The sequence below is a fragment of the Exophiala bonariae genome, assembly GCF_035927105.1.
Source record: "Exophiala bonariae strain CCFEE 5792 chromosome Unknown scaffold_6, whole genome shotgun sequence".
NCBI lineage: Eukaryota > Fungi > Ascomycota > Eurotiomycetes > Chaetothyriales > Herpotrichiellaceae > Exophiala > Exophiala bonariae.
This window is the reverse complement of record NW_027042481.1, coordinates 136,773-164,110: the sequence shown is the minus strand read 5'-3', so window position 1 is coordinate 164,110 and position 27,338 is coordinate 136,773. Positions and strand designations below refer to the sequence as shown.

The following is a 27,338-nucleotide window of genomic DNA, read 5'->3' as shown; positions in this document are numbered from 1 at the left end:
CTATTTGAATGATCCACGTAACCACAACTCCAGGCGCCTGGAGCAAGTCCTGCCTTCTTCTAGAGTGAACGCTCACCCAATGTTCATTGATTTGGTCGTGGACATCGGAAAATGCAGGTGATACCATACAGGCTGAGGCTCCCGAGAACCATCACAAAAACACCCTCTTTGCTTCCTTTGGATGGCTTTCAATAGGACAATAAGGACATTTAAACTTGGCGCCCTTTGAAAGTCGCTGCAGTGATTCTTGAGCAATGACATGACAACATGGAAGCATCATCGGCGGATTCTGATCCGTAGACTGTTCTTTGGATACAGGACAGACAAAAATCGAGTGGAAACGGTACGAAGGTGGCAGGGGAGTCTCGACTGGCAATTCATTTTGTGATGTCCATTCGGTCCGCTTTTGTTTCTGGATCGTCTGCAGTTTCATCAGAGTGGGCAGAGCGATGGCCCCCGCTGTAGCAGCGACATGCAATGGTGAGTCTGCGGATAGTTCCAACAAGGAACAAAATTCTCTTGTAAAAGAAGTGGCGACGTCATTCCAGGAAGTAGAGTTGTTAAATCTGAATTGGTAGGGCGAGTCTTCTAGATTTGAGGAAAAGGGGATCGCGCCCAAAAGTTGTTGGATCTCAACCAGATATCGGCCTCGAAATGATTGGAATTCGGTTTGTGCGTATTGGAGAGCTCGTAGAGGCCCTGCGAAATCGTTGTCATCACCATCTTGACGTTCGAGAAACAAGCTGACATAGTGTAATCGGCACAGCTCAAACTCCAGGTTACTACCTCGGGCTTCCAGAGCTGGAGCGTTGACCCGCGCCCAGTCAATAGCTGGCTGCAGGTTGTGGCGATCTCTGAGTTCGCTGAGGATGTGGTACATGTTGGCAAATTGTTCCTGCATATTTTCTTCGGACGTTTTGTCGAGCCCTAGCGGATGTTCCATGGAAACATCCAATCCCAACTGACCGGCAGTTTCCTGTTGAGTCTTTTGCCGCTCAAGAGCTTCTGTGTGCAAGGTGGAGGCGACATCGAATAAGCCCTCGCGGAGTAGGTGCAGGTATATGGCTCGATTGATGAGGGTGGGATGGGAAGATAAGGCATCGATCTCGTTGCTTGGGACTTTGTCCTTGAACAGCTTATCCAGAGCTCTGCTGTATTTGTTGTGCATTCCGTGAGCATCCTTTAAGCTTGAGAACATGCCATCGAATGAAGTCTTGACCGGGTTTTGGAGCATGGTGAGGGTGATTTCTCTGGAGCTTGGATCTTCGCTGATGGAGTCTCTAGCCTTCTGTAGGGCTTTGATGATGTCGTCGACATGGCCAAGGGTCTTTGACTGCTTGCTGATGTTCCAGACCTTATCATGCTCTTTCTGAATGGCGTCCATGGTGAATGCTGGGGCCACGGGCGGATGGGATACTGCAATGTCACCTCTCCGACTGTATGGGGTGAATCATGCTTCTCGGCCTGATTCTCGGTAGGTCGGGAGTATCAAGTTCACGGATGAGGTTGTGAAGAAGTGAGAGATTGAGGTTCCAAGGATAATCGTAGATACAATCGCCGTTCGTTGGGATTGGATTCAATGATCAACCGGTGCAACTTAAGCGAGGCCGAGGATGACAATCATGTGCTTTACGCACTCAGTGGTGCTGGTGTTGGATGGACGGTGCCGGTAGTGACGTGGAGGTCACAAGATACGGTCAGCGTCAGTGGGGGTTTGGCAGCCTGCAGTGGGCTCGGGCTTTGGGCATACGGTCAAGCAAAGAAACCCTCTGGGGCGGGCCCAGGCAGCCCCCAGAGGATTAGTACCCGATCTAATTAACTTAGCGACCAACTCGGACACTGCCACACTTCATGCGTTTGTCATTCGTAGAGAGGAACAAATCCAGCAACCCTCCGAATCATTTCAGCTTGATTCTTGAGCAATCGTACGCAATGGGATGAAAGACTATGAAGATCCAGAACTCACTATCCTGATATTGACGCTCTCCAGGATCCCGCTGCGTCGGGACAATGTCCTTCCATTCTGGCGGGCTGTTGATGTCGTATCACCAGCCATCCTATACTGGATCTTATAAATCGACCAAAACAAGTCCCAAGGACGGGGAAGATAATTCCGCTCCCATCAATCAGAATAGCACGCCAACAAGCCCAGTCAACAATCAGTTAAGTCAGCACAGTCAAACTCGCAAACGGCTTGTCTTCCAAGACCCTGTAGCTTTTCGCTATCTAGAAGAAGACCCAGCCACGGACGCCATAGAACGATGGAGAAGACTACAGGGTTACGAAATGTATGTGGTGGAACAGTGGGCATGTTCTCGAACTCATCCGACATTTGTTATATGCACCTATACTGGAGATCCGTTGCATTCCATCCTGGTCAATGTTTTGTCGGTGCCTAGCGATGAAAGTAATTGGTCTCCTCGATTGCAGATTTACTTCCAAGCAGTATCTCAATTTCATGCCAAGGAGATGGAGACCCCATTAGGTACCCTCATGGTCACCAATCTCAGCAGTTTTCCTTCGGCATTGACCGTCATTGCGGTTCCAGACGGTGATGTAAAGAAGCACAGAAACGAATTCATGGTGAATGAAAACCTGAAACGCATGGGATGCTCAGGAAGAGCTGCCATCAATCTGCAACCACCTCAGCCGAGCGCCATCGCCAAATTTCATCACTTGTATAAAACAAGTGAGGCAGTACCTGTCTATCAGTCGGTCATGGAACTCGTCCGCACGTGTCAGACTGCGTTGGTCATGTATGATAAGCTTCAACCAACCTATGCTGATGGCCTGCTCTGTGACGTGACTGAAAAAGCCGTTCAGGATTGGTGGACCGACATCGGTACTTATTTCTACAATGTGCAGCCCAGCGACGGTCTTGGGCCGACTACGGTGGCGGCTATTCTGGGATTACTGATTGGAGCTTACAACAGACTCAGGGCGTTTGGTTCACCGGTTGGAAAGGATGTGTTAGATACAGTTTCCATGAAACGAGCAATAGGCCACTTCCAAAAAGGTCAAAAAATGGAAAGATCTCGGAGGCTTGACCGAGAGACATTGGATCGCCTCCACAGGGCAACCGCCAGAAGTGCTGCGGGAGAAGGATGGACTGTGCCAAAAGCAGTCAAATCGACAGTGGCAGAGCTCAGCGGGAAAGGCGGAGAGATGGTGATGGGATTCGTGGGAGCTCGAGACAAAGCAGGGATTGCAGATGCCGAAACCATGGACATTGAAAGACTATCGCGGTTGGTGACTGGCCCCAAGATGAAGTGGCTCTGGCAGGGCAAACCGGTAAAGTCATCAGACATGTTCGCTACGCCAATCGAGGATTCCAATGATCGAATCTTCAGCACTGATGATCAGGGGAATTTTCTCTGGACTGCAAGCCATCACGACTCGATTTCTGACGGCGGAGCGCTGGAGCGCACTGACACAATGGTCACTAACCAAACGCAGGATGGCAAGGGTGGCCGAGGGCGCATTCGAGACGCGGTGCCAGGGCTGAGGACTCACAATCACCGCCATCCACGAGAAGGTGAGGAGACGCCAGACTGGATAGAAAGTGCCACGACAGCTGGTACCAAGTCGGCCAAAGAGCCACACACCGCTCGCGACCATACTCTGCGTCCGGCAATGAGTCGACCTCCCACAGAAGTGATGGCGCTCAATATGACACTGAAAATGGCAGCACCTTCGTCACCCAAGCAGTCAGGAAAGTTAGTTGCCTCGATCAACGCCCCAGAGAAGGATGCTAAACCGATCGTCTCTCACCGCGAAGCCCTCCGACCTGCGCTTCAAGCTGAATCACCCAGGAAGAAAAAACTCAACGCCGACCTAGCCGACATACGCAACGAATTCAAAGCGGACATCTACCGCAATTTCTCGGCCGAACTACCATATAGAGGCATGCAGAGTCGGGCGCTACGACGATCTCAAAGCGCAGTTCAACTCCAGATGCACGCGGCGGATGATCCTCGCAAAGAACGAATCAATCGACAGCTGTCGTTCAGCCTGCTTGAGAACGCGGTGCTTGACCTTGGGGAGCCGGTGATAGACGACGGGTTCGAGCGTGGCCCAATCGAAGGTGATCTGACCAACGCCCTCGCTCAACGCGAAGCAGCAATGGCAGCAGCACAGAAGAAGGCAAGACGAATACAAGCGGTCCAGCAAGGACTTGTCCCCTTCACGGAAAGCACCGTGGCACACGTCGAAGGCCTGGAACATCTCGCCCAAGAGCATCTGGAGCAGCTCAATGAAATGTACTATGGGCGACTGGAGGAATACCAGTCCCTGTCGGCTACCTCGTCGGATCTGGTTTCCCAGGAGAAGGCGGGATTATCGGAGAGCTTTCGACGCATTGAAATGCTAGGCGCCAAGTTGGATTATGAGTTAGGATCGGTGCAGTCTCGGCTGCAGGAGGTGGAGGATGGAGTGGACGATTTTGAGCGAAACGTGCTGGCCATCGAGGCTAAGGTCAAGGAACTCATTGGCGATGAACGCGGTCAATCTGTGTCCTGGTATCAACGCTTATTAACGTCGATCGGATCGCTGAAGTGAAGATCGGCATACTATTCCTGAGAAAACCAGCTCAAATGGACATAGGTAGCGTCCAAGGGCACATCATGATATTTAGCAAGGCGTTATTGGAAGATGACTACTGCTTCCAACTGCATGTCAGATGAGTCGTTCATATGATTTTGTATAATTTAGTGTTGGAATGGAGTATTTCGTATCGAAGCTGAAGCTGAGCCTTTGGAATTGTCTCCACTCTCCATGAACGTATCGATGCCCATGCTCTTGACGTGCATGTTTCCCAATTTCCCCCAATCCATCCCATCCCAACGGTATTAACCTTGCGAATGGGTATACAAGTATTGTACATTTTGCCCGATGGTCTCGTAGAGAGCATCCACACAAGACAGACTCTCAGTTCACTGCCACCAGCGCCATATTCGATGCATCGTACCCGGTTATCATCGAGATAAACTCAACCAACATCGGGAGAGGAATAGTTCATTGATATTTCAACGAACTCTCAATCTCATCCAATTCCAATCTTACATGCCGAACATACCGCCGCCGCCGCCACCACCAGCAGCACCACCGGCCTGTGCAGCACTCTGCATCTTCTCCGAGACTTTCATGTTGACCTCAAAGAATTTGGCGACGCAGCGATCGAGACAAACGCTCTCGCCTTTGCTTAGGTCGGCTTCACGATAATCGGCAGGCACGCATTTCGACAGGCAGGATTGTGTTAATCTGTAGTATCGTTGAGTCAGTGGATTATATCTTTTGCTAGCTACACGGGTTGGTGGTTATATTGTACCTGCTGAACATGTCGGACACCATTTCCATCTCGGTTTCCACAGCTGCAATCTTTTCCGCCGAACTGGGTTGCGGACGGCCGCCGCCGAAGAGGAAGGACATGTTGGAGAGAGTAGGCGGGAGAGATTCGATAGACGTGAATGAAGAGGCTGATTTCGTGGGAGATGGTAGGTCGTTGGTGATTGGAGTTGTGCTGGTAACTTGTTGACTGGTGATGGTTCCCGAGTCTGGAAACCAGAAACTCGAAAGATTTGAGGTTCGGACTTTTCCGAAGTTCAACCGGCCACCATCAACTTCCATCACTCATTTTTTGCTATTCGCAACACCAGTACTTTTGTAGCCATTCTCTCCGTCACCCATGCTGTTGTCTTCATGTCCAGACTGCTAATATGGCGGGCACGGCAATCAACTATTCTCCGACCTGCACAACGGTATGCATTCCCACTCCCAGTAGCTTCCCTATCCACACCCTTTTTTCATGAAGAGACAATGCAGAAGAACCGCTGCGAGTGATGCTGGCTTCGGCCCGTAATGATCACTGCCACTCAATATATCGGAATAAATACTACACCTATTTTTGTTTTATTACATTTCTTCTTCGAATTCACGAGAAGCCGAGTTCTAATTCTCTGAAAGCAGCACAAAATGCCTCCCTAGGATCATTTCACAGGCACGGCCTCAACGAGTGCCCGTCAGATGCTTCACCAGCAAGACATCTCGACTAGCACAATTGAATGGCGGCAAAGAAACTCCGCCCCAATACTCGAGTGATGAGGTTCGAGCAAGGGCAGAGGAGTTACATGCTTCGGGAAAAGAGCTATACCCACGCTATTCAGGCAGTTCAAGAACTACAAGCATAAGATCTCTTATTGCCAGGGTCGACGCAGCTGAAAGCGAAGCACAGCCATCTCAAGGAGATGCAGCGGCTGACGTTCAAGGTAAGGGTGCGCTAGAGAATCTTTATGCGCAATGTATTTACACAACCACAAGTCTTGGGAAGAATCTCATCCATCCGCACGCACAGCTCCAAGCTTGCTTTCATCGACATTGTTGAGGATCAGTTGAAGCTCCAGATCGTACTGTCGTTGTCCGCCCTTGAGTCTTCTGGTATTTCGAAAGATGACTTCAAGCGTCAATGCAATCTGATCCGGCGTGGGGATTTTATTTGTAAGTATGACCAGCTCCTGCTCACCCATGATGTCCTAACATCTCCCAAGCAATAAATGGCCACCCACCATACCGAGCCTCAAATGGCCAGGTGTCCATCAAAGGCACATCACTTCCAGCCCTCCAGTCGCCATGTCTCAATCGCTTCCCCATCGAAGAACGAGGCTTCTCCACCAACGAATCCTCCAACACCCACTTCCGTGATCGCCACGTTGAAATGCTCACCGACCCGTCCATGATCGAAACCATCAAGACCCGTGCAGCCATCATCAAGACCCTCCGCTCATTCTTCGAGGAGAAATCTTTCGCCGAGGTTCAGACGCCCATACTCGCTAATCAAGCAGGAGGCGCCACCGCCCGACCCTTCTCGACGGCCGCCACCGAGTTCTCTGATGGTAGACAGCTCTCCCTACGCATCGCACCCGAACTCTGGCTCAAACGCTTGATTGTTGGCGGTATGGATCGAATCTTCGAAATCGGACCGAGTTTCCGCAATGAAGGTCTAGACAAGACGCATAATCCAGAGTTCTCAACCTGTGAATTCTACGCTGTAGGCCACGACCTGCCACGACTTATGAAGTACACCCAAGACCTCCTCGTGCAACTCGCCCACGCCGTCGAGGATCTAAAATTCCCTTTGCCACAGCATACGACAGCCCTCCTGCAAGCCATTCAGGGAGAATTCCAGGTCCTCGACTTCCTTCCCGCGCTATCTAGCGCTCTCAATCAACCCCTACCAGACTTACATTCTCCAACGGCGCAACAAGATCTCCTCAGCATCTTCCAATACCACTCACTCCCCATCCCAAGCACACCCACCCTCCCACGGCTTCTCGACAAGCTCTCCTCAATCTACCTAGAACCCCAATCCCTCAACGGCGGCCCGCCAACCTGGATCACCAACATCCCAACCTGCCTATCCCCACTCGCCAAATCCCACCTTTCCTCTTCTACCAGCAATGAATCCAGCACACCACCACAAGAAATCGCCGCCCGCGCCGAACTGTTCATCAACGGCCACGAAATCGTCAACTGCTACGAAGAGGAGAACTCGCCGACCGCACAGCGTAGAAAATTCCTGGAACAGCAGTTCTACGCCAACCAGGACCTCTCCTCCACATCTTCTCCATCCATATCCGATGACGAAGTCATGCCGCTCGACGAATCCTACCTGCGCGCCCTGGAATGGGGTCTCCCGCCGACGGGCGGATGGGGCTGTGGCATCGATCGCCTCGTTATGCTGTTCACGGGCCGTGAACGTATCGCTGATGTCTTGAGCTTTGGGAGTCTTCGGCATGTTTCGCATCGTGAGGATGGAGGGGGCAGGGAGAGGGAGAAGGAGAAGGGTGAATGACCTGGATCGGAAAGGAAGTAGACAGGGCCGGGGTGAGGTCCGGAGTGTATAGAGTAGTGTATTAATATGATCATGTATCAATAGCAGCAACGAGGAATGAAACACATCACTCACATATGCTGATCAATTGAGTCTCAAGAGGAAACATGAAGCAAGCATATCGAATTCCAAGCAGCGCTTCCTTAAGTTAGCATCCGAAAGTTGACAAAGAGCAAGCAATATTCTCGTCAAATTCAGATTAGCACTAGCTAGCAGCTCAGTATAGCAGTATAGAAGAGGCTCTTGCGGCGCCAGAAATGCGATTCGTCTCAGAAATTGCGGCTGCATCGTGAATCATGGTTGGTAGGTCGGGTAACGTCCGCCAAAAATTCAAAAACGCAAGAAAAGCTGCCCCAAACTCATTTCCTGGCATAACCGAGCTGGAATCAACCCGAAACGCTATGCCATGCCATGCCATGCCTCCTTGCTTCCTTGCTTCAGAAAAATGTTCGTGTCTGTCGTCGTGCTTTCGTAGGTGTTGTGGATTTCGTGAAGTTCGTGAAATTCGTGAATGTCGTGAATGTCGTCAATGTCTTGAATGTCGTGAATGTCGTGAGTATCGTAAGCATCGTAATCATTGGGGGTGAGGACCAATAGCAAAGCCCACATCGATTGAGGACTGTCGAGAAAGACGTCAAGAATGTGCAAAGTTCGACAGTACTGGATCTGTGGTGATAATAAATACAAAATAAATAGTGTTGCATGTCGTAAAGTTCGCTGTCAAAAGAGAAAAAAGCATTCAAGCCAGGTGCCGCAAGCGTATGGTGTGAAATAAGTTCAAAAAGGGGGAGGTTTTGTTGTCGTGGAGTGAAGGAGTCGTTTGACCTCGGATACATGGATCACGGTGGTCGTCGGTCTTCGATTACCATGGGAATAGGGTTTATCAACGATCGTCGGTTTCGTGGTGTTTCTCACAATGTTGAAGGATTTCCAGTCGCCGTCTTTTAGGGCTTTCATGCCGTGGTATAGCGGTCGAGCGGAGTGAATCACTTTTCGGTTTTGGCTGCTGGGATCTTCTTTCCTCGACCTTTAGACCCTGTGGCCCTGTGTTTTGGAGGTTTCGTTTGTTTGCACTCATCAGGCGAATCATCGTCATCTTCTCGTTCACGTTTCTTCGCAGGCTTCGGAGGGGGCAGATTCTCTCTCAGGGGACCTTGATTGCCTTCCTCTTGGTCCAGTCTGACTAGCTCAAAGCGATAGATTTGGCGATGTTGCTTCAACAGCTCGTACCCCACGACTTTGTAGAGTCCATCATAGCGAAAACCCCTGACGGGTCGATACTCTACAATCTTGGCAAGGCGGAAAGATCGAAAAACTCGGACCGGACGCTTGGTCCGATAGGACGTGATCAATGCTTTGGTCCCTGCAGTTGCGTCATCCCCTCTTTTGTTAAGATGGACCATACCGGGCTCGTGCTTGACTTCATCTTTGACATTGGTGGGCTCGATATCCGTCTCTTGACGACGATGGCCGGTCCCGATATACCAGATTCGTTCGCCTTGATCGATATCGGCATAAAATTCCTTCTTTGCTTCGTCATGGTATCCCATAACGATACTCTTCGCACCTTGTTCCATAGTGCCGTAGATTCCAGCCATGAAAGGGGCATGGGCACCGTCACGGCTCATTTCCACCCGTTTGTTCCATGTCTGGCCATTGACCAAGTGGCCATGGCCGAAGAAGTCGGCTGACCGTCGGTATGACCAGTCAGGGTCTGGATAGAAGGGACTTGATTCGCTGCCTTGGATTAGGCCACGGCGAGCGAGTACACTGAGATCACCATGGTCCCATTTCCGATAAATTATTGTGAGGTTCTCCACAAGGTTGACCGGTATATCTTTGTTCACTCTGGTTGGGGCGTGGTCATCAGAGAGAAATTCCTCGAGGCGAGGAAGTACCAAAGACTGGTCTAGTACTTCTCGAGTTACCGAGTTGTATTGAGCTCTTCGGATCCATTCTTCCAAGTTTCGGAACTGATTACAGATGCGCATCGTTCTGGCCGGCATGATTGATATTTTGTCGATTATTTTCACAACTTCTTGAACCTCTGTCAGCGTCATGAAGTCCTCGTCATCTGGGTCGGTATCTGGCGGTAGACTTGGGAAACCAGGTTAGTAAGATCTTTCGGAATCGTTATTTCCTAAGGACAATTAGAAAAGAATTTGACTTACATCGCCTGAAGATTTTTGGCTTGATTGATACGCCATCTGACGTACAATCTTTCCAGCACCAACGTACGACAATCGATTAGCTCATCCCTTTTCGCTGGGCATGGTTTCCCGATAGGACAACGGCAGTCAGAGAGTATAGCGGCTCTAGGACCAGGAATCCCAACAAGTGGAGGTGGTTCCAGCTCAGGGCTTGGAGTTCTATCCCATTTCTTGGATGAGGTGCGATCCGAAGTGCGATCGTGAGTACAATATCCTTGCCCAACTCCTGGACTGCTGGATTCCCGAGGTCGGGTTCCTTGTAGAGGCGGAGCACTTGGAATGAATTCGGGGTTTGAAGGTGCAAAACTGTGTCCGGCGCGCGGCCTTCCTGCTCTGTCATTTGACCTCTGCCTTGCTGCTTTATCACTCGTGCTTTGCCATTCTGCCGCTCTATTACTTAACCTTTGCGCCTGCAATGCGGCCAAATGGTGCCAGTGATTGAATGGTTCATCTCGAACAGGTATAGCTGGCTGATTTTGGCATTCGCGGAGCTCTCTATCCTCAGACTCACCTTTTGACGTTGGATAACCTTTTTGAATTTGAGTATTGTACGTGCTTCGGTCCAAAGGCCAGAGATCCGTTCGGTGATGGCTCGATTGAACGAATCGTGGCGACGTATGTTGCAGTGGACGGGACACACCGTGGGGTCTTGAACCAGACCCTTGATGACCAGTCCTGTTGCTTCCTCGAGGTCCACTACGGACAAGACCAATGCCTTCCACGTGCCTCCATCCCCCATCACCACCGTTGCGACCGCCGCTCGGGAAACTGGGTGGAGGCATCTCAAGCCGTAGGACTTAGCAAGTGCTCTTGCCAGATAGGGCCGGGTTCTTCAAAGTTAAGCTACTCAAAGGTAAGATGAGCTTTTCCAGAGTATAAAAGGTATCAAGAGTGAGGTTGAAGTGATCAGTCATGTGAACCCCCAAAAGAACAGAATTGATGAAATACTTGAAAGTTGTAAAGCGTAGAGTTCTTGTTCTCTCAGTGAGGTGCCAATGATTGAAGACCGAGACACTGAGGCAACAAGAACGAGAGTGAAGTGAGAAGAGAGAAATAAGAAATAAACGAGGAATGAACTATTCAAGAATGAGGTACGGCTGATCGTCTGGATGAAGAGATGAACAGTTGCATCGCATTGGATTGATAGACGGAAGTCGGATAACGAAATGGCCTTTGAAGACTGATTCGAGGCACGGCTCTCCCAGGAAGAGACGGCGAGCATCAATCCCGAGGGTAGCCTCAAGCTTCAAGTAAGTCAATGAAGCTTGCCTTGATAGAGAGTTGTTCCATGATCCGTGTGGGAGAGATGAAGTCTGAGTTGGTAAAGTGGAGGAATGATTTGAAGCTCAGGTACCTTTTTATAGACCAGAAGAGGCACTCACAGCCGTGACATGTGAAGATCGAACCCTCCTCTGTCGAAACAACAGGGCACTTGCAAGGGTCGACCTCAGGCTGCGCAAGGCTGAGCCTTCTGAAAGCATGTGCATTCCATATTCGGTTTAGCGTCACGGTGAAGTTGACCTCATTTCAAGTTGACCCAATCTCGAAATCAAAGTCTTTCCTATCTCACACCATCTTCATTCCCGTTTTGCGCTTCAGGCGTATTGTGGTCAATGCAATGTCTCAGAGGATGGGGGGCTTACCAACTAGCGAAATGCCTCCATTGTACAGGTGCCCAGTATTCAGGGCGGTTGTTTCAGAGATCTCAAGCTAGACTTCTACCGCATGGCCAAAGGCGCGAATTTCTGCTGGACTCCATCCCTGTGATACTGCAGCCTCCAGTGGTCTTCGGCGGTCTTTTAGTAACCTTGTGGACTTATAAATGTGTGATGATGGTTGTCTTCCAAAACAAAATCATCTACATGCCTTCAGTGCCTCCATTTTCACGATCAGAAAAGGTCGAAGATTACGCCAAACAATGTGCACCTATCACATGGGCTGAACGTGACATCAAATCCGCCGATGGCACTGCAATCAAGCTTCTCGAAAGCCGCGTCAATGTGTCTCGAGAGAAGCAGGACCAATCGCACAAGATTGTCTTGTATCTGCAAGGGTAAGTCTTGAGGGCCAAAGTCTTGAAATGATGGGCTGAGATTAGACAGCAATGCTTCCTCGTTACCACCACGTCTGCCATATTTGTCGAGTATCTTGCGGAGTTTGATGGCCAATGACTCCGATGAACAACAATATACCATCATTGCTTTGTCTTATCGTGGATATTGGAAATCCAAAGGCAGGCCCTCTCAGCAGGGAATCGAGCTTGATGTCGAGGCTGCGCTTAATTGGCTGCTGAAGCAGTATGATACCCGGACCAAAGTCATCGTCTGGGGTCAGTCCATCGGTGCAGGAGCTGCTTCCGTTGGTCTGGCCAACCTAGTAAAGCACTGCCCTGGGTCTGCGAATCGCATATCGGGTCTACTGCTTGAAACACCTTTTGTTGACCTGAGAACAATGCTGGTGGCACTGTATCCTCAAAAATTCCTGCCATATCGCTATTTAGCACCATTTTTGCTCTCAACTTGGGACAGTAAAAGTGCGATCAAAGATATTGGAGGTGTAAGATCAGGGCTAAGGACACTGATCTTGGAAGCTGGCGATGATGAGATTGTGCCGTCTGGACAAGGAGCCATACTTGAGACACTGTGCAAAAACGAGGGTATGGAGGTTGAGAGGGCAACAGTCCCAGGAGCATTACACACTGAGACTATGGCGAAGCCTCGTGGTAGACAGCATATCGTTGAATTTCTGAAATCATTTTAATCGAGCTTTATCCTATGGAATTATGCTTCATTGATGCTGGTGACAATATGTCAGCAGAGTTTCGAACATTCCAAATTGGTCCGGTGAACAGTCGGTCGTCTTTTCAGATTTCGCAGGGCAAACTCGAGATTGTTGAGTCGATAAGGGCCCTCGGGAGATACAGGACTCCAGCACAGCCTTATGAGTCAAGTCGCACTGTGGGAGGTGGCATTTTGAATAACGCGATCTCCACTAGGGAAGTAATTAGTACCAAATCATTCAAGTTGGACAAGCGAAGTCGACTGATTGCATAGATGACTGCTTATGGTGTATTGTGGATAAGGCCGATGGGCGGTCCAGGCGTAAACGACCATCAGTTTATTCACAACTGGGCTCTAGTGAAAGTGGCCGAGTTTGAACTCCCGGAAGTGAGTCATGTATCACTCGAACGAAGATGGGGATATTTCTGTGCAGGTAACTTCAAAAGGTTGAGCCACCGAACATAGCTTGGTAGTCATGAGATGGAGCTAAGAATATGATGTGATGGTACTGGGTGTTGTCTGGAGTATGCCTTGAACGCGTCTCAGCGAGAAATGGCAGATGAGCCTCCCAGTTCTGGTCAGGCTGCATTGCAGGAAAGTCAAGTGCCATAGGCAGAATGAAGAGGGGATTGTGTCTGCCTGGGGTACTAGCAGATGAATGGACCAAATAGGTGAAAATGTCTCCGCCTGAGCACCTCTGTGGACAAGGGACAGCCCCCAGAATGTCTCGTTCTGGGGGCAATTGTTGAATTATGGGCGAATGGTAGGCAGCAGAAGGGGGATCTGTGCCTGTGCATGGCAGTTGCGGGTAAAATTGGGACCAGAGTGACAGATTCAGCACTGGAGACGAGAATATCGCGGGGTGGCACGGAAGACAGAGCACCCGTCCACGAGTCCACGACCCGCCACAGCAGGCGGGGGCCAAAGGGAAGCTTGCGATAGAGATGGCACCCAGGCTGGCACTGGCAGGTGATGGACCAACGCCCATGGAGGCGTCATTGGAGGCGGTGAGATTCGTAAAGTCTGGGCACGGAGCACCTGCAGCAGCCCACCACTTATCATGTGCCTTTTTCCACCAGCCGGCTTGAGCTGCTGCGGACTCAATCCTCTGATGATTAGAGAGAGACGGACCTCTGTGCTCAGAGCTCACCACCTGCTACTGTGGCGCCAGTGCCAGTTCCAGTAGGGACTTTGGCCTACCGACTACTCCATATTCCTCTAACTCCCACTACTGGGAGGCAGGCACCACCACCACCACCACCACCACCACCACCTCCACCAACACTTGGATTGTGACTTCCTTCTGCCCACGTTCTCATTCTTTCACTCCTCTACACTCAGTATTCTTTCTGCACCTCTTGTTTCTACATCTTCCAACACTACCGCCTGAGACTCCATCATCACCCTCAACTTTGTCTTTGCGCTTGACCATGAGTATGACAACCCGTCCTCTCAACCCGAATACCTATGCAGTGACCGTTCACCGCATTTCTCAACGCTCAACATGGAATCCAACCAGACCAGTGCACATGGCTTTTGGAGGTATCTGATCAATTCTCAGAAGCGCGCAACACCACAGCTTGAGCAGCTATGTCTTGGAATAGCAAAAGTCATCGTAGGTGCACCCTTCAACTGCTGTATGCTTCTTCACCAACTAACTCCGTAATCCTAGCCAACCCTAGAGCCTCGCTCCGACTCCGACCTCCTCACCCCGCAACGCCTCGCTCTCTTCTATAGATCCGTCGGCGGCAACTATGACTCCCTCTTCCTCAAAACCTCGGAAAGTGGTCTTTCTTTCATGTATACCACCCTCGGTTGCTTCCACAGCCTACAGCCCACCCAGTCTCCTTTCGATACTCCAAAGATACCATGCCTCACCCCAGACGGCTTCGCCCGCTGGCTGACCATTCAAATGCTACTATGCCCCGACGAGAATATAGGCTTCCTACAAAGAGCAGTCAAAATCTGGAACGTCCCTGGTCCCAGCAATACCATTTTCCCCAAATTCATCCCCAGAGAAGTCTTTCCTTCTCGCCCAGATGAGGATATGGAGAACTGGCACAGAATGGTCACCGGCAAATTGAACCAGAAGAACTATATGCGCCGGATTCAGAATTCGCCATACCAGTCCCCTCATCCCGATCCTCATGATCGACGTGATGGCTACTTCTCTGGCTCTCAAGTAGGCAGATCGTCCAGGCCGTCCCGAAGCAGTTCGCGTGACGACAAGACGGCCCTCTATCGACGACGAAGTAGTGTCCCCGATTTCGCCTCTCCTACCGGTGAACGCGCTTCTCACTGGGACCCAAACCATCCCGACAGTGCAAGGAAGGCTAGAAGCCACTCTGCACAACGGCATCAACCTCCTCCACCAGGACGTCAGCGATCTCACACTGCGTCGGGCAATCATGCAAGCCAACACACCGGATCTTCTCCAACTAGCCCCTCAAGCAAAAGGCACGGCCCCAACCCCCCCGAACAGAACGGACGACGCAGTTCCGGCTACAACACCCACTATCGTTCCCCAGCCCGCACTCCCTCGACTGTCGACGAAGATACCGGCAGTGAGGCGAGCTCCGAGAATTCACAGGCTGGTCACCGTCCTCATAGGCCTACGGACGACCGCCGTAGTAGTCGCCGCTCTAGTCTTTGGGTTCCTTCAATCTTCAGGTCGCACAAACGTCGGCATTCGTCTGATGCAAGCTACCGTGCACCCTCAAAACATACACAACCTCTACGACCCGAGTACTACCCACCTCGTCCGAATAACACACAACCTCAACAACCACCACACCCTTCTCGTGGAGCCACTGCCCCTCAATGGCGTGAAACCAATTGGGAAAGTGATCCACCAAGCGCGAATCCTATCCATCCCACTATACGCTATCCCGATCAACACAATTTTGGTCAACCTTTGACCAGAGAAAGTAGTAGTGGCAGCGGAACCGATCACCGCCATCGCGCTTCTGACTATGAAAGAAATAATCAACGAAGACAGCAGCCTGTCCAACCTCGGATTGCAACGGTTGCAGGTGTTCATGGACGGCAATATCCTGATGCTTTGAGTCCACTCGAGAGACAACGAAGTCATGCAACTTCTCGCGGCGGTGTTGCAGCAGCTGTATGAGTTACCGGAAACACGGTGACACCGACTCTTCGTTCAAAGTGACTCAGACCGCCTTTCCGAATGTGATCCTTCTATATAGTATTTTCTTGGCAACCCGAAACCTTATACACACCAACCATTTTGATGTCCACGAAATAATGCATGCACATGAATGATGAGATGATAGAGATGATGGGAGAAATAGCGGGCGTCTTGTGTCTCGGCTGGTGGAATTCTGTGATCATCCATATGGTTAAGAATCAAAGAACAACACTCCCCCAGCGGAAGCCTCACGGTACAACGAAAAAAACAAATGGGAGGTACAAGAGGTCCAACCTGTCATTTGAGGTACATTACCTATTTTTGGGGACAGGAGGTGGTCTTCATGACATTATGATCGTCTTTTATTGATCTGCTCAACCAGTGCTTTATCAAAAGACAGTTCGCGATTGGCCTGTTCTTGTTTTGCAAAGCTCAGCTCGTTTCTTTGAAGTCCTCTTTTGGCCATCAGTCCCAAGGACAAACAGATCAGCTCTTCTCTAGTACTTAAATAGTTGAATACAATACTATATCCGTACATTGTTGACTTCCAAGTTAAGCCCACGCTGCCAGCCAAATTACATACTGTGAGCAATACAGTTGATTTTCCCCACTTAGTTTAGGTATGCGCCCAGGTATGTATCTGGCGAGCGACGGCTTACCTAACCTTTGAACCTTAGCCTTGCAAGCCTAACTCGATATATCATACCTACAGATGGTTAGAACCCGCCGTGCAGACCACGACCAATGTTCAAATAAATGCGAGGTATGGTACAAGTATTGCCAAACTGCTGATGAGTTTCATACAATAAGCTCGAGCTGTCCATCTAGGTCTATTAGATCAATTTATCTTGTGCATCGGCGCTCGTGCCTATTGGAGAGGAGAGTCGGGTTCCGAAGGCTGAATATATATTCACTTTTCCGTGCCCAGAAGACCGCTGAGACTACTTAGGATGTCGAGGGATTCAATGCCTTCTCACAACCAGGCGTGGACAATGGAGATGTGACTTTGTAGTAGTTGATAGCCTATCCTACCTGGTTTTGCGTAGAGCCGTGCTTCATTTACTCGCATGCCACGTTCAGGTTTTCAAACTGTTCATTCGTTTCATTCATACTTACTCATATCACCAGTATGCAATCCACCCCAAGCCATGCCATCTAATTTATCCATGCCACACACACGGGCTCTCCAACCGCCCCCCTCAAAATCTCAATACAGAAAAAACCGCTGCGCCAGGGGCACGCTCTCGGCAGGCTCGGCCTTCATCTCGACGCCGTCGGCCTCGACGATATAGCGCTCGGGATCGACCCTCATCTTGGGCATGGCGTCGTTGAACTTCATGTCCTTCTTGCCGATGTTGCGCGTGTTCTTGCAGGCCTCGACGCGCTTCGTCAGCCCGTAGGACGCGATCGTGCCGCTCGTGATGGATGCTTGTGACACGAACGTCACGCTTGTCGAGGGCACGAAGGATGCGAATTGCAGGCGCGAGATCACGGGCTCGACCGTGGGGATCGAGGCGTTGGGGTCGCCCTGTGTGTGAATGGTTAGTAAGTCTGTGGAAGGGGGTCTGCTTGCTTGCTTGCATGCATGTGGTGGACGGGCCATTTTGTTGGGGGCGATCGGGTGAGTAAGAACACGCTCGTTAAGGCTGTGTTTGATAGGGGGTTTGACAATAAGCACGAAAAAACTCACCATCATCGCACTGACGATCATTCCACCCTTGACAACCGTCGTTGGCTTGGTGCCAAAGAACGCTGGCTTCCATACCACCAGGTCTGCTAGCTTCCCAACCTCGACACTCCCAAGGACGTGCGAGAAACCCTGCGCAATCGCCGGGTTGATGGTGTATTTACTGATGTAGCGCTTGACTCTGAAGTTGTCGGCGCCAGTCCCTTCATCCTCTGGCAGATAGCCTCGCTGCTGTTTGTTCTTGTTCGCCGTGTTCCAGGTACGTAGCACGACCTCGCCGCACCGGCCCATTGCCTGGCTGTCCGACGACATCATGGAGATGGCGCCCAGATCGTGCAGCACGTCCTCCGCAGCGATGGTTTCAGCGCGGATGCGAGACTCGGCGAACGCCACGTCTTCGGGGATGTTCTTTGACAGGTGGTGGCATACCATTAGCATGTCGAGGTGTTCGTCGAGCGTGTTGCGAGTGAACGGCCTGGTGGGGTTGGTGGACGAAGGTAGCACGTTCTCGTGCTCGACTACACTGATGATGTCTGGCGCATGTCCACCGCCAGCGCCTTCTGTGTGGTATGTGTGGATTGCGCGGCCCTTGATGGCTTTGATCGTCTGTTCTACGAAGCCGGACTCGTTCAGTGTGTCCGTGTGAATCAGGCATTGCACGTCGTATTCGTCGCAGACTGACAGGCATGTGTCGATCGCTGCCGGTGTGGAGCCCCAATCCTCGTGGAGTTTGAGACCACATGCGCCTGCTTCGCATGACTCACGAAGAGCAGTGGGTGAGCTGTCGTTGCCTTTGCCTGTGATGCCGTAGTTGATTGGTAGTTTGTCAATGGCTTGGAGCATCTTCTCCATGTACCACTTTCCAGGTGTGCAGGTCGTCGCGCTCGTTCCGGCTGAGGGACCCGTACCGCCTCCCAGGTGTGTGGTGATGCCAGCGGACAGGGCTTCGTATGCCTGTTGGGGACAAATGAAGTGGATATGGGAATCGAAGCCTCCGGCTGTGATGATGGAGCCTTCTCCAGCCATGACTTCAGTCCCGCTACCAACAACCATACCTTCTGTCACTCCGTCCATGGTATCCGGATTGCCAGCCTTCCCTATACCGGAGATAAGACCATGCTTGATGCCAATATCAGCCTTGTAGATACCACTCCAATCGACGATCAATGCGTTTGTGATCACGGTGTCAAGGACTTCTTCATCCTTTCGACCAGAGGCTTGTCCCATGCCTTCACGAATCGTCTTGCCACCTCCAAACTTGCATTCCTCACCATACGATGTCAGGTCCTTCTCGACCTTGATCCAGAGGTCCAAGTTCGCAAGTCTAACCAAATCACCAGTCGTCGGTCCAAACATAGTCGCATAATCTGCTCTTGCCATGGAAGCCACGTCAATATGAGCCAAATCACCAGTCGGCTCGGGAACATTGGCGAAACCCCCTTCTTGCAGCTTGCGAGAAATCTCATCGACTCGAGAGACATCGACCACTCCAGAAGCGAGATAATTGCCGCCGTGAATCGTCTTATTACCTGCGATCTCAACAAGTGTAACGGTCTTGGAATCACCCGGTTCGAATCTAATCGAGGTTCCTGCTGGTATATCTAAGCGGAAGCCATATGCTCTAATTCGGTCGAATTCGAGTTGAGGATTTGTCTCAATGAAGTGATAGTGCGATCCAACCTAAAGCAATCGTGAGTACGTCGACAAGGAGCGGGACTCTCATCTGCTTCCATCCGCACCTGAATCGGTCTATCGCCTTTGCTGGTGACCTTGAGTCTGATTCTCTTCCGGCCTTCATTGAGAACAATTCTGCCCTCTTTGACGGGAATCACTGCGCCAGGCTGATTTTTGGTCTCGTAGACACTCGTGTCTGGTAGTGGAAAGGCATCATTCGATGGAACAGGTAGGAAGCTTCCATATAAGGCCTTCTCGAGATCTCCATCATCTGAAGCAATGGGATCATGCACCGTCACGAGATAAGTCCCGACGATGAATGTCCCTTCTACCTGAATGGTATGGAGTGTCGTCAAGACATCAGGCTGGACGTGTCGTCGACCCAGCATAGTCTTACCGATCGCCATGAGGTCGGCAACCGAGTGGTTGCCATCTCGAATGAGCTATCGCGTGGATCAATGATCTTCCTTTCTGATCGTTTAGTGTTCTTATACTAACCTCTTGTAAATTGTGGGAGATGAGAGCCTATCCAAGCGTCAACTCAGTATTTTTGTTAATCGCTCGCGACGAGGCAGGACGTACGCAAGCTTCAGTATGGTTTAGCTTGACACCTCTGGCAAGTCTTCGCTGTGCTAACGTGCCAACTTGTGTGATAATGAGCTTATCGAGCTATTTAAAAAGAACACACGTCAGTTATTGATTTTTCGCACGGGCGTGCGCCCGCTGTGCAACTGAACAAATTATTTTTCTGCGTACCTCTTTCGGTATCAACAACATACTGATGAACTTAGTTGTTCGTATAGCGGACGGTAAATATCTCTGTGTTTGATGTGTTATGAAGCTACAGTAGTTTCCCCATGGTCGACTATCTATTTTGATATGTTCTGCATTTTGGCATCGTTATCTCTGACATTTGCTGTGAGATAATACACGAATCAAATCGCAACCAGGGACTTGACTGGTTGCGGGGTATGGGAATGTCCTGAGGTGGCCTGAGCCTATCGAAGGCTACTATCTTGCCCCTCCATTGAACCGGGCGCCAGCCGGGAAGCAATAAAGCTCCAGCTCTAAAGTCAAGCTCAATGCTATTTACAAAGTACATTCGAATGTGGAGAGACATCCTTGTTCATACTCGGTAGAGGAGGGGCCGAAGGGATTTGTTTCTCTTCACATGCGTCATCAAATAGTCCTGACGGAGATGATCCATGCATACAGCAAAAAGTAATGAAATTGTGTATGATTGTGGTTTGTGTAAGCTTCTCCATCTCAGCAATTGAGCGAACACTCGGGATGAAGATGCCTTTGTTTTCATTAATGAACATGAATTGAACTCATCTCCCAATCAGCTCTGGAAGCAGAATTTCAGATACCGAAGTGAGAGCACTGCATCCATGACAGCCTTACTCCCATAAAAACAACCCAAACAGCCTCATTGTACAGCCCAACCCTTTTCGACCGTCATCAATTTCGTCACACTCAGTCTTCATTTTTTCGACTTTCTCTTAGTCTTGTCGGCCTTGGAGGCTGAAACCGGTGCTGGGGATGACTCCTTCTTACCCTTCTTAGTCTTCTTCTCCGGTGACTTTGCTTCGGGTTTTGGTGTTGGCTTGCTAGGCGTAGCATCCTTGGTCTTGCGGCGCTTGGACTTTGGTGGTGTGGGCTCCTTGACGGGCTCTGGAGATGACTCATCGGATGTTTCAGCTGCAACAGGCTCATCCTCTGTCTCTGCTTCTCCATCGATGGCGATGTGGTCAGGAGCCTTACCGGCCTCCACAAGCTTTGCGGCTTCGTCATCACCTGGAACGGGTTGACCGGCCTTGTAGGCGGCCATCTTGACACGGTACGCAGCCAAGTTCTTTTGATACTTGTCATCCCAGACCTATTTGCAGCAGTTAGTAGGGAAGACATGAAATATTGGATCATGCAACGTACACTCTTCTCAGCAGGGCTCATCTCAGTCCATCTTCGAGTACCCTCATCGGCAACCTCCTTGGGTTTGGCAGAATCTCCCAACTCTTTGGCAATGGTGGCACGAGCACTTTGCATGTACAAGAAGTATGGGGTCAGGGCACGCTTTGGGGCGTTGGGGTCATGAGGAGTCCTCTTGCGCTTCTTCTTGCCATCGGTGGTCTCCTCGACTGGAGCTGCACCAGGTTCACCGGGTCGACCAGTCAAAAGGCCGGACTCGGTTAGAATGCTGGTCAGGTTTGCATCGATGGGGGTAAGGCCATGCTTTCCTGGCGCAAGAACGGTGTTGGCATGCTGGATGTAGGCGCGGGAGAGGTCTTGCACGCTAGACTGAAGGGTTGCAAGTGCAACGATGACCTGGTGATTGTTGTTAGCAGATATGAAAAAAGGGGTTGAACCAAAATCCAAGTGAGCAATGAACAATAGTCAACACAAGCAACGACATACAGAAGCCCATTTGCGATGTTGTGGGTGGTCGACGGTGTGGGGAGGAAAACAAATAATGAATGCAAAACATGTGAAGCCGGAGGCACGAGTGTAGTTTTGCTTGAAGGCAATTGGGGTTTAAAGCCGCGGTGTAGGGGCTTCAATGGCGGGGATTTGGGATGGAGGGGAATGCCAGTGAGGTTGGAGGTAGGCATAATCAAAACACTCGTACGTTGGAGTGAACATACCGAATCGCGTGTGCGTTGGAAATCAGCGATGTTGACCTGAGTCGTGGCGGACTCAGGATCAGTTTGAGCTGTCTTCTTCGCCATTGCAACAGCTGGACAGGGATCAAAGAATAATAACTAAGATAACTCAAAGGGTCGATGATGGTTGGCGCCTGTAAAGTTGCCACTGTGAGGCTAGCTTTAACTAATTCTCGCCGGGGTGGACGATGAGGTGGTTGGAGGAAGGTGTGGTTGGGTGAACAGAAAGAGCCTGCCGATATGGGCGAGAAAGCTTGGAAAATTGAGGTTGAGAGGATGGTTTGGGTAGTGGGGACTCTGGGAGGATGGGTGGTCTCAGGTCGAGTGATGGTTGAAGACTCGGGGTGTGAGAAAAGAAGAAGAAATTGGGGAGCAAAGCCGAAGGGATTGGGGGGAGCTGGGTATAAGTGGGCGAGCGAGAGCAGATTGGGTGCTCTGGATCAACCCGCAGGTCCCCTCCAAGAGTTAATTCGAGGCAGTTGCAGACTCTGCCTTCTGATCGTGATGGGCATCAAGCTGCAACCCAAAGAAATCATCTCCACTTACACCCTCCGCGCTAAGCATCCTTAGGCGCTTTTAATTGGGCCTTTAAGCTGTGCCCTCCTGCAGACTTCCGACTCTTCAACCAGCAGTGCCCCAATAAGTCGGCTTCTTTTAGGCTTGTTTACACTGTAACCCTGCCTCTGCTGCAAGCTAAAACGCCCTAACGAGGAGCACCTCTCTTTGCCAATTCTGATCCCCAAACCCTTATGACTGACAGCGACAATTTTTTGCAGTTTTATGGTACAATGTCTGCCTAAACGTACAGCTTCCTTTCCTGACGAAAGGAAAGATTCGATATGAGCAGCTTAGATGGAGCATTGAAAACTCGATGGCTATCTAACAAGCAATTTTCCCACGATTCAATCCAACATACCTGAGAGAATGCTTCAGTCCTTGACTACAGGAAGAGCAAAGCAAAGCATGTTCGCCATCGTGATCCAACGTGAGGGTGGAAGAGTTCCCAGAGAATAACAAAACAGTTAACTAACTACCAGCGAGAATTCCGGTTAAACTCAAGCCGCCACAAATTCAGGGGGCAAGCGTGTTTCCCTCAACAGTGGGCAATAGCCAAACTATTGAGGCCTCCATGCCCAAAGTGGAGGGGCTCTCTCTATTAGCACAAAGTCTGGTGGGCGCCTCTGTAATCCGGATGCACGCTTCGAGGGGTTGATCCCTAAAACCATCAGGTCAGACCACCCAAGTTGAAATCTTTAGACAAGAGCCCCACGGAGTAAGAGACTTCTTGCATAAGCGCGCTTCTGGGCATTGGTTTGCCTAGCTTTCCATCTCGAACTGACTCGTCGCGTTGCTCATGGACCAGTGATGTGATGAGATCAGGGCAGGCCTGGGGTGGCTTCCTGGTTGGGTCCTGGGTAAAGGTGTGTTTTGCATCAGTCTGCTCTTGAACCTGTCAAGCAGCCCTTACAATTTAGGCACACCTACTCGTACCAGCAACCTAGGACCTTACTGTCGGACAAGCTTCAAGCACATGTCCGACTTGAAAACTTGCCCACCTGGGCCTCCTCCCTGACAACCTCTTGCCGCAAGTGCCGTTACAACATCGACCTTCCAAGAGACCGGAACCCCGAGCCCAGCCCCAACCTCATTTCGGTGCCCTGTGATTAATCCCCCCGGTTCAGCTGTTTTCCACTTCTGCCTTCTAACGAAAACTCTCAGTTCCCCTCGCACAGAGGGCTCCCACCAGCCCCTCCTTTGAAAGAATGGCTCGACCGAAAGTCTCCGGACGGCAGCCTGGATCATTATTGTTCTGGCCCCATTGCTCGTCAAAGTCTCAAGCTTCGGTTCTGTTAGGTGTGGTCGTCGCCCGACTTCTAGGAGAGGCCCCTATTGATGGTTACAATAATCAAAGAGTGCTCCCCCAACTCCAGTGTTGAATCGGCTTCATGTTCGCTGAAGGCTTCGGGGTTCCCATCCCTAAGGTGCCCTTCTTGTTCATTACAGCTCAGCCAACTGTGTTCTATTTTATCTTTCTTTCCTTTGGCGTGCGCCAGTGCCGACTTCCCCCATAATTGAGGCCAAGGCAGCCTCTCTTGCATCTCAACTTAGAATACCTAGCAAGCCAACGATTACTTAATTCTTTCTCTTTCGGAGCATGCACTCGTACCTGCATTAGCCTCCATAGCTTCTTTGTCACTTTTAAGGCAACTCTTTGTCAACAATTATTGACCATCTGACCTCTGGGAAGAGAACTGGGGTATTCAAAGTCTAACTCGAGATCCCCTCCATAGCTGAAGCCAGTATCCGGATTCAGGCTCGATATCCAGGCCATCTCGACCAAAAATGCTCCCAAGCCTCGTCACTAGTTCTAAGTACCTAGTATTGTCGTTCCGCCTGAAATTCTCTACAACCTACCTAGGTACCTGCTTGGTTAAGGTGTTCATTCCCCTTGATTGCAGGCCACGGCCAGCCTAACTAACAGCCAATGCCTTTCTAACTGCAATTGGTGATATACCCAAAATCTTCGGTTTTCTCAGCCAAAATCCCACCTGGGTACATAAGTCGACAACCAAGCTGAGCACCCAGCCAAAGTACGCGAAGATACTCCGTGCCACCCGCACTCACAATCTTGCCTGACCGAAGCATGTGGCTCATCCATTCCTCTCCATAGGTACCTAGTCATTAGCCTTGTCACCTCCAACGGCAGCAAGGCTGAAAACTTTATGGCCGGCCATCACAATCCGGAGATCCCTGTAGTTATTAGTAGTGCAGCCAACATAAGCTCCCGTCGTGAAGCTATCGGCGTCCAATCCACCCCGTCTCGCGGGGGCACTACGAGGTGGCCAGCCAGCGGCAATGATATCCATGCCTGGAGTTCGTTAACGACCTACCTAGGTAGGTATGTATCATTGGAGTGCATTTCGAGTTTCTTCCGAGTATTGTTTCAACGTTAGATACCTAGGTAGTAGATAGCTACAATACAACAATAGGTGTATCCATCCAAATCTAGGTACATATCACCTATCTCCAATTACCGTGGAGGCCCATCAAGTTTCATTCAGAGAAACTCTTTCCATCTGACACGAATGTGCCTGAACCTTGAACCACAATCCCGCATCTCGCATAATCACGAGATATATATTCCTTGCTTTCTTCCCGTTTCAAATGTACAATACAGACCATGAATCGGTTTTTCTTCATCCTCTACTGACCGGTCAACCTCTGCTGATTTTCGCGGTTCTTCATCTATCCATCAGCGGATCCTATCTAGCTCATGCCGACGCCACCCATTTCATTTCGATTTGAACATTCTCTTGGAAACGCACGCTTCAACATTTGGGCGATGTTGTCAACGATATTTCTGCTGCTAGCTCGTGGTACCTACTATGCTTCGAGACCGGTTCAGAGCATTGCAGTCTTGACACGGTTCTGTACTTGTTCTTCATGGGTTCATAGTGTATCCACACAACATAATCACACAGGAGAGATGATAAAAGTGACCAATAGACCTCTATTCCTTTTATTCTAGATTGGTCTGATCTTACTTATGTACAGGTTTTACAATCATCCCCGTGCTCGCCATCTCAACCTCATTGCTTGGGTTGCTTGTGGATCGCGAGGACAACGATGTCGGTGGCCTTAGCTTAGAGGTTGAATGATGCAGTGATGAAATGCCGCAGAGCATCTCGACACCCAAACACCTGAAGGAGATATATCAAGGCCTTGCTTGCCCATCTCTTCTAGAATTTGTAGACCTGGTCCTTGGTATAGCCCAGCTCCTTCAAGATACCCGTCAAATCACCCTGATCAGTCGGGCTGACCTTTGGCCCACTGACAGCCTTATACAACCCAGGCGGTCCACAGACAAAGATTTTGATATTCTCGCTGCTGGGATCTGGGATCAACGACTTGAGTAGGTCCTTGGAGATGAAGCCCTTGCCCTGTTCCCAGTCCTTGGGCGGCTGGTCGAGCGTGTAGTAGGCGCGGAATCGCTGGGGGAACTCCTTCTCGATCTTCTCGAGCTCCTCCTTCAGCAGGATGTCCTTCTCCGTGATGTTGCCGAACACGAGCGATACTTTGGTCTTGTCTTCCGAATTGTTAAAAATGCCCCGGATCAGTTGGTACATCGGTGTGATGCCGGTGCCACCTGCGATCAGTGTGATGTGGTCGTGCTTGTTGGCCGCCCATGGATATTTGGGAATCGGGCCTTTAAAGGACAGTGTGTCGCCGGGTTTCAGTGAGTGGATGTGTTCGGACATGGGGCCTCCAGGGTATACTTTGACGATGAGGTCGAGGTGGCCTTTAGCATCTGTCGTAATGGATGGAGGTGGTTAGTCAGCGTCAATTAGAACGACTCGGATGGTCTGAGACACATGTAGATGTGAAGAAATACCTTCGGCATTGACCGGGGTGTATGGTCTGATAGTTGGCTTCTCGTCATTGGGTCCCTTGAATTTTGTGATGATCGCAGCTATTCATTGCAAACATATCAGTCATTTGCTCTCTCTTCGTGTTCTTGCTGCACCTCAGGAATAGACTCACAAGCAACACCCAAGCCCGATACATGTTCGGGGTCGGGTAGGTCGAACTTTAAGACCTTTGTGTTGCTATTATAGGGGACAACCTCAGAGAGCTTCAGATCGATGAAACCTTGGTCACCACCGGTGAAGGTCTTTGCCATAGGAAGGGCGGCTTTTGCATCTTCAGCCGGCTTGGGAGCATCAGCGGCGGCTTTTTTGTTGTTTCCCAAGAATGAATAGCCCAGAACTCCGGCGCCGATTGCGGCACCGCCCACAAGGTAAGGTGTGGAGGATGAGGAAGATGGCTTGGGGGCTTCGGTTGCATATGTGCGGAGGTTCTATCCAAGGAAATAGTCAGTAGCTGAAGCGATGGTGCGTGTAGACCGTGAAGCATAGTGATTGACAATCATCATACAAGCTTCGAAATTGTAAGCTGCGAGGGAGAGGAAAATAGATACCTGACGCAAAGGAGCTGCGCATCGCAGCACGGAACGGGCCAGCATGTTAAATCTCGAATGGGAATAAAAGCAGAGAAACAAATGACAAGATGAAGGTGTAAATAAAGAGAAAGAATATGAAGGCACTGAAGTGGTTGTACAGAAGACGTGTATGAGAGTGCTTCTGCTAATATAATCTACTCGTAACTTTGGAGTCGATGGCGTCAATTGAGGTTGCGGCTGCCGTGTGATTCGGTGGTGAATGGCCAATGGCTGTGAAGGCAGCCGCGAAGCTTGGCAGGGTTTGGCAGACTCAGAGCTTAACAGCCGGGGACTG

General features: G+C 50.4%; 10 protein-coding genes across 10 annotated transcripts; 4 read left to right on the top strand and 6 right to left on the bottom strand.

Annotated features, from left to right (window-relative positions):
- Positions 1 to 151: 151 nt before the first annotated feature.
- LTR84_011528 (uncharacterized protein) lies at positions 152 to 1,384 on the bottom strand (the record flags this gene model as incomplete). Its single annotated transcript, XM_064855057.1, has 1 exon — positions 152 to 1,384. The coding sequence occupies one exon, from the start codon at positions 1,382 to 1,384 to the stop codon at positions 152 to 154; it is 1,233 nt and encodes a 410-aa protein (XP_064708646.1).
- A 626-nt stretch (positions 1,385 to 2,010) lies between these two features.
- On the top strand, positions 2,011 to 4,557 carry LTR84_011527 (uncharacterized protein; the record flags this gene model as incomplete). The annotated part of the gene is made up of 1 exon (XM_064855056.1): positions 2,011 to 4,557. One exon carries the CDS (start codon positions 2,011 to 2,013, stop codon positions 4,555 to 4,557), a length of 2,547 nt encoding a protein of 848 aa, XP_064708645.1.
- Positions 4,558 to 5,057: 500 nt separating this feature from the next.
- TIM10 (protein transporter tim10) lies at positions 5,058 to 5,427 on the bottom strand (the record flags this gene model as incomplete). Its single annotated transcript, XM_064855055.1, has 2 exons — positions 5,058 to 5,259; positions 5,327 to 5,427. 2 exons carry the CDS (start codon positions 5,425 to 5,427, stop codon positions 5,058 to 5,060), a joined length of 303 nt encoding a protein of 100 aa, XP_064708644.1.
- A 287-nt stretch (positions 5,428 to 5,714) lies between these two features.
- Positions 5,715 to 7,846, top strand: LTR84_011525 (uncharacterized protein; the record flags this gene model as incomplete). Its single annotated transcript, XM_064855054.1, has 4 exons — positions 5,715 to 5,756; positions 5,996 to 6,263; positions 6,316 to 6,492; positions 6,543 to 7,846. The coding sequence occupies 4 exons, from the start codon at positions 5,715 to 5,717 to the stop codon at positions 7,844 to 7,846; spliced, it is 1,791 nt and encodes a 596-aa protein (XP_064708643.1).
- A 1,025-nt stretch (positions 7,847 to 8,871) lies between these two features.
- Positions 8,872 to 10,092, bottom strand: LTR84_011524 (uncharacterized protein; the record flags this gene model as incomplete). Its single annotated transcript, XM_064855053.1, has 2 exons — positions 8,872 to 9,982; positions 10,088 to 10,092. The coding sequence occupies 2 exons, from the start codon at positions 10,090 to 10,092 to the stop codon at positions 8,872 to 8,874; spliced, it is 1,116 nt and encodes a 371-aa protein (XP_064708642.1).
- A 1,865-nt stretch (positions 10,093 to 11,957) lies between these two features.
- Positions 11,958 to 12,855, top strand: LTR84_011523 (uncharacterized protein; the record flags this gene model as incomplete). The annotated part of the gene is made up of 2 exons (XM_064855052.1): positions 11,958 to 12,148; positions 12,198 to 12,855. 2 exons carry the CDS (start codon positions 11,958 to 11,960, stop codon positions 12,853 to 12,855), a joined length of 849 nt encoding a protein of 282 aa, XP_064708641.1.
- Positions 12,856 to 14,379: 1,524 nt separating this feature from the next.
- LTR84_011522 (uncharacterized protein) lies at positions 14,380 to 16,002 on the top strand (the record flags this gene model as incomplete). Its single annotated transcript, XM_064855051.1, has 2 exons — positions 14,380 to 14,490; positions 14,548 to 16,002. 2 exons carry the CDS (start codon positions 14,380 to 14,382, stop codon positions 16,000 to 16,002), a joined length of 1,566 nt encoding a protein of 521 aa, XP_064708640.1.
- A 1,228-nt stretch (positions 16,003 to 17,230) lies between these two features.
- URE1 (Urease) lies at positions 17,231 to 19,791 on the bottom strand (the record flags this gene model as incomplete). The annotated part of the gene is made up of 3 exons (XM_064855050.1): positions 17,231 to 17,551; positions 17,714 to 19,390; positions 19,450 to 19,791. 3 exons carry the CDS (start codon positions 19,789 to 19,791, stop codon positions 17,231 to 17,233), a joined length of 2,340 nt encoding a protein of 779 aa, XP_064708639.1.
- A 1,076-nt stretch (positions 19,792 to 20,867) lies between these two features.
- Positions 20,868 to 22,110, bottom strand: LTR84_011520 (uncharacterized protein; the record flags this gene model as incomplete). Its single annotated transcript, XM_064855049.1, has 3 exons — positions 20,868 to 21,263; positions 21,317 to 21,709; positions 22,027 to 22,110. 3 exons carry the CDS (start codon positions 22,108 to 22,110, stop codon positions 20,868 to 20,870), a joined length of 873 nt encoding a protein of 290 aa, XP_064708638.1.
- Positions 22,111 to 25,784: 3,674 nt separating this feature from the next.
- Positions 25,785 to 27,067, bottom strand: MCR1 (NADH-cytochrome b5 reductase; the record flags this gene model as incomplete). The annotated part of the gene is made up of 4 exons (XM_064855048.1): positions 25,785 to 26,353; positions 26,438 to 26,515; positions 26,587 to 26,902; positions 27,023 to 27,067. 4 exons carry the CDS (start codon positions 27,065 to 27,067, stop codon positions 25,785 to 25,787), a joined length of 1,008 nt encoding a protein of 335 aa, XP_064708637.1.
- Positions 27,068 to 27,338: the final 271 nt, after the last annotated feature.